At 60.9% G+C, this 6,147-nt stretch overlaps 1 protein-coding gene across 1 annotated transcript; it reads right to left on the minus strand.

Annotated features, from left to right (window-relative positions):
- Positions 1-1,306: 1,306 nt before the first annotated feature.
- Positions 1,307-4,913, minus strand: LOC134055417 (uncharacterized). The gene is made up of 3 exons (XM_062511754.1): positions 4,458-4,913; positions 3,067-3,100; positions 1,307-1,758 (listed from the first exon to the last, which is right to left on the minus strand). The coding sequence occupies exons 1-3, from the start codon at positions 4,911-4,913 to the stop codon at positions 1,307-1,309; spliced, it is 942 nt and encodes a 313-aa protein (XP_062367738.1).
- Between the last annotated feature and the right edge of the window lie 1,234 nt (positions 4,914-6,147).

The raw sequence follows: 6,147 nt of genomic DNA on the forward strand, positions 1-6,147 counted from the left end.
CAAATCTGTGAGGAATGAGACAAAATTGGGGAGGGTTTGGGGGAAATTTGGAGTTTGTGGGGTAAATTTGGGGGGGGCTTGGGGCAAATTTAGGGGCTGTGGGGTTAAATTTGGGGGACTCCGGGATAAATTTTTGGGGGATCTTCAGCAAATTTGGGTTTCCTGGGGCAAATTTTTGGGGCGTTCTGGGACAAATTTGAAATTTCTGGGGTAAATTTGGATTTCCTGGGGTAATTTTTTTTTTTCGGGGGGGGGTTCTGGGATAAATTTGGGAGGGGTTTGCAGGTGGGGACCCCCAGAGATGTTTTTAGGGGGCAATCCAGGCCCTAAATCATCTTTAAATAAATTTATTACTTAATTAATAAATAATTAATTAACGACAATAATTTAGAGGGGAGTCGTTCCCCCCCCCACCCCCCCACCCCCCCAGGCCGGCTGGGAGAGGGAAGGGGTTGGGGACATCAGGGACACCCCAAAATGTCCCCAGATGTCCCCAAGGAAGTCCCAGGGGGCCCTGAGTGTCCAGCACTGGGTCCCCAAACGTCCCCAAGTGTCCAGCACTGGGTCCCCAAATGTCCCCAAGCACCGTAGAGGGGGAGGGTCACTGATGTCCCTCCATGTCCCCAAATCTCTGGTTTTGGAGGTCACTGATGTCACTTGATGTCCCCAAATCTCCAGCCTTGGATGTCACCGATGTCCCTTGTCCCCAAATCTCTGGGTTTGGAGGTCACCGATGTCCCTTGTCCCCAAATCTCTGGGTTTGGAGCTCCTCAACGTCACTTGATGTCCCCAAATCTCTGGGTTTGGGTGTCACCAATGTCACTCAGTGTCCCCAAAAATCTCTGGGCATGAGGATCTTGTCACTCAAATCTCCAGCCTTGGATGTCACCGACGTCCCTTGTCCCCAAATCTCTGGGTTTGGAGGTCACCGATGTCCCTTGTCCCCAAATCTCTGGGTTTGGAGCTCCCCAACATCACTTGACGTTCCCAAACCTCTGGGTTTGGAGGTCACCGATGTCACTCAGTGTCCCCAAAAATCTCTGGGCATGAGGATCTTGTCACTCAAATCTCCAGCCTTGGATGTCACCGATGTCCCTTGTCCCCAAATCTCTGGGTTTGGAGCTCCCCAACGTCACTTGACGTTCCCAAATCTCTGGGTTTGGAGGTCACCGATGTCCCTCGATGTCCCCAAACCTCCACGCTCAGAACTCCTGGACATCCCCAAGCCCCACCCCAACAGGTGACCAACACCAGGACACGACGCCAGCCAACCCCCGCCCCCGTCACCCCCTTGTCACCCCCGGCGTCACCCGGCGTCACCGCCCGCGATGCGCAGCAACCCCACAAAGTTCCCCTCGCGCTCGTCCTGCTCCAGCTGCCACCCGCCCGTGTCCCCTCCGTTGTCCCCAACGGTGTCCCCGACCAGCTCCAGGCTCAGGACGTCCCCCGGCCACAACTGTCCCACGGCTTGGGCCAGCGCTGACCGCTGGCAGTGGCCGCCGGGCGCGGCCGGCAGGGTCAGGGGCACGGCCAGCAGCGGCCTCGGGGACGCGGCGCGGCGCAGCCGCAGGGTGACACGGCCTTGGGGACAGGTGGCCGCCGTGCAGGTGACACCCAGCTGGCCGTAGAGGAGGTAGAGGCCGCCGGACGTCACACGCAGTGTCCCCGCGGTGTCCGGCCGGATGTCACCACTCAGGAAGACGCCCTGGACGCCGTCGTCGTAACGCCAGCCCGGGGATGATGGCAGGGACAGCGAGCCTGGGGACAGTGGGGACAGCGGTCAGGGGGACATGGGGACAGTGGGGACAGTGGGGACAGTGGGGACAGTGGGGACATTTGGGGCATTGGGGACAATGGGGACATTGGGACACAGGTGACAGAGGTCAGTGTGGACAAAGGGACATCAGGTGAGTCAGGGGACATGGGGACAGTGGGGACAGTGGGGACATTTGGGGCATTGGGACAGTGGGGACAGTGAGGACATTGGGACAGTGGGGACAGGGGACATTTGGGACATTGGGACAGTGGGGACAGTGAGGACATTGGGACAGTGGGGACATTGGGACATTTGGGACATTGGGACAGTGGGGACAATGGGGACATTGGGACACAGGTGACAGAGGTCAGTGTGGACAAAGGGACATCAGGTGAGTCAGGGGACATGGGGACATTGGGACAGTGGGGACACTGGGGGAGCCTGGGGACACGGGACAGCAGTCAGTTCAGACAGGGGGACAGCACTGAGGGACAAGGGACACAGGGGACAGTGGGTGACAGAGGGGAGGAGAGAGCCTGGGGACAACAGGGGACACTGGGGTGACGTTGGGGACAGAGGGGACACTGGCTGGGTAGGGGACAGAGAGGAGGGGGTGACAACAAGGGGACACAGGGTGACCCAAAAGGACACAAGGTCTCTGACACCTTGGAGACACTCTGTGACACCTTGGGGACGCTCCATGGCACCTTGGGGTCACTGTCACCTTGGGGACACTCCATGAGACTCTGGGGACAATCTGTGACACTCTGGGGACACTGAGATCTCAGGGACACTCCGTGACACCTTGGGGACACTCCGTGACACTCTGGGGACAATGACACTTTGGGAACAATGACACTTTGGGGACACTCCGTGACGCCGCCTGTGCCACCCCCGGATGCCGCACCGGGGAGGTGACACGGCGGAGGTGACACTTCCTCTGTGAGGAACCCGAGTGACAATTTCGAGATGACTCCGGGCTGGGGGGGAGGGGGAGGTGACATTGGGGGAGGGGGGACAGCAGGGGACAGGAGGGGACAGGAAGGGACAGGAAGGGACATAAGGGGACATCAGGGGACAAGAGGGGACATCAGGAGACAGGAGGGGACAGGAAGGGACATCAGGGGACATCAGGGGACATCAGGGGACAGGAGGGGACAGGAGGGGACATTGGGGAAAATGGTCAGTGGGGACAAGAGACAGGAGGGGACATTGGGGACATCAGGGGACATCAGGGGACAGGAAGGGACCCAAGGGACAGGAGGGGACATCAGGGGACACTGGGGACATTGGGGACATCCGGGACTTACCGGCACTGAGCAGGACGTGGGCGGCGGTGGCAGCCTGGGGGGGAGGGAGGGGACAATGTCAGCAGGAGGGTCACCAGTGTCCCCAAGGTGTCCCCGGTGTCCCCAAGCCCCTCCCCCCGCCAAGGAGAAGTGGGGATTTGGGGACTTCCCGATGGCTCCGGCCCCCGGGGGAGGGGAAAAAGGAAAATCCCGGGATTTGGGGGAGGGGGAAAAGGGAATTTGGGGATGGGGAAACGGAGGCACGGTGGGGGGGGGGGGGGGGGGGGTGTGGGTGTGACATTCTGGGATTTGGGGACAGGAGGGGTGGACACGGGGATGGACACATGGACACCTGGATGGACAGATGGACACCTGGATGGACACCTGGATGGACAAATGGACACCTGGATGGACACACAGATGGACACCTGGATGGACAGATGGACACCTGGATGGACACACAGATGGACACCTGGATGGACAAATGGACACCTGGATGGACAGATGGACACATGGATGGACACCTGGATGGACAAATGGACATGTGGATGGACAGATGGACACACAAGTGGACACACAGACACCTGGATGGACAGGTGGACACCTGCGCAGACAGATGGACACATGGATGGACACACGGACACACGAGTGGACAGACACCTGGATGGACACACAGGTGGACAGGTGGACACCGGGATGGACAAATGGACACCTGGACAGACACACAAGCAGACAGATGGACACGTGGGTGGACACCTGGATGGACAAATGGACACGTGGGTGGACAGATGGACACCTGGATGGACACACAGACACACAAGTGGACACATGGGACACCTGGATGGACACACGGATGGACAAATGGACATGTGGATGGACACCTGGACAGACAGACAGACAGAGCCCTGGACAAGGAGGACACCCAGATGGACAAACAGCTGGATGGACACCTGGATGTGGATGGACACCTGGACACACACCCACACGGATGGACAGATGGACAGCTGGACAGATGGACAAACCAGGCTGATAACTGGACACCCGTATGGACACCTGGACAGACAGATGGACAGGTGGACCCCCAGAGGGATGGACAGATGGACAGAGAGCAGACACCTGGACAACTGGACACCAGGACAAACGGACAGATGGACAAGTGGACACCTGGACAAATGGACACCAGCACAACTGGATAACCGGATAGCTGAACAACCTGGACACCTGGACAAACGGACACCTGGACAAACGGACACCTGGACAGACACCAGGACAACCAGAAAACCGGACACCAGGACAAACGGACCCCGAGACAAACGGACCCCTGGACCTCCGAACCCCGGGACAAGCGGCCACCCAGCCCTCAGGACAGACGGACAGACGGACGGATGGACAGAGCCCTCCCCCGCGCCCACCTTCACCGGGGGCCGCTCCCGGAGCGTCACCAGCACGGCGGCGGCAGCGGCGGCTCCGAGCGCGGCGGCGGCGGCGAGGGCGGCGAGGGCCAGGGCCAGGCGGCGGCACCGGGCCCGGTTCTGGTCCCGGTTCTGGTGATGGTGCTGCTCCCAGTGATGGTGCTGCTCCCAGTCCCGGTGCTGGTCCCGGTTTTCATCCCGATTCTGGTCCCAGTTCTGTTGCTGGTGCTGGTCCCAGTCCCGATTCTGGTCCCAGTTCTGGGGCTGGTGCTGGGCCCAGTTCCGGTCCCAGCCCCGGTTCTGGTCCCGGATTTGGTCCCAGTTCTGTTGCTGGTGCTGGTCCCAGTCCCAGTTCTGGTCCCGGTTCTGGTCCCGGTTCCGGTCCCGGTCCGGGCAGAGGCACCGGCAGGGGCAGGGGGGTGGCGGGGGATTCTCGGGGTCGGCGAGCGGCGACATCGCGGCGACATCGGGGACAGAGCGGAGCGGGGCCGGCTTTTAACGGGACACGGAGCGGGACAGCGGGGAGGGGACAGCGGGGACGGTGACATCAGGGAGCGGGACAGCGGGGAGGGGACATCGGGGAAGGGAGCGGGGAACTGGAACTGGAACAACGGGGAGGGGACTGGGGAGGGGACTGGGGACATCGGGGAGGGGACTGGAACATTGGGGAAGGGACGGTGACATCAGGGAAGAGACAGTGACATCGGGTAGGGGACCAGGGCGGGGACAGTGACATCGGGGAGGAGACTGGAACAACGGGGAGGCGACATCGGGGACATCGGGCAGGGGGCGGTGACATCAGGGAAGGGGACTGGAACATCAAGGAGGGGACTGGGGAGGGGACAGCGACATCGAGGAGGGGTCGGTGAGATCGGGGAAAGCAGCGGGGACATCGTGGAGGGGACTGGGGACATTGGGGGAAGGGATAAGGACACTGGGGAGGGACCGGGGAGGGAACAAAGTGACACCGGGGTGGGGACAGACCCGCGAGGAACCGGCGACACCGTGGGCGGGGGGAACCCTGGGGACACCGGGGTTTCGGGGACCCTCCCGGTGGTGACGTCATGGCGGATGGGAAGTGTCCCCAAGTGTCCCCAAGTGCCACTCCTCCCCCCCCCCCCCCCCCCCCCCCCACCTCGGGAATTCCCTCTGGAGTTTCCTGCGCGGAGCGGGGACGGAATTTTTGTGTCCCTTCCCCCCCTTTCCTTGGGACAGGGAAAAGTTTGGAGGAGACAACTGGGGACACCCCAAAATAGGTGACGCCCCAAAAAAATCACCCAAAACCTCCCAAAATGGGAGCCCCCACCCCCCCCACTGAAGAAACCCCCCATAAAAAATGGGAGAGCCCCCCTCAAAGGAACCCCCCCCCCTCAAATGGGATCTCCCCCAAAATGAAGCCACTCCCAAAATAGGACCCTGATGGGTGACACCTCCAAAAAATCACCCAAACCCCCCCACCCCCCCGTGAAGCCCCCCCCCCCCCAAAAAAAATGCGATCCCCCCCATGGAAGTTGCCCCCTCTTAAAAAATGAGACCCCCTCCTCAAAGGAAGATCCCCCCTCAGGTGAGACCCTCCCCCCACCAATAAAGCCACCCCCAAAATGGGGAGACCCCGAACTGAGACCCCCATGGGTCCCCCCAGAATGGGAGACCCCCAAAACGAAATTCCCCCCAAGTGGGAACCCCCGCC

The sequence above is a fragment of the Cinclus cinclus genome, chromosome 32 (genome assembly GCF_963662255.1).
Source record: "Cinclus cinclus chromosome 32, bCinCin1.1, whole genome shotgun sequence".
NCBI lineage: Eukaryota > Metazoa > Chordata > Aves > Passeriformes > Cinclidae > Cinclus > Cinclus cinclus.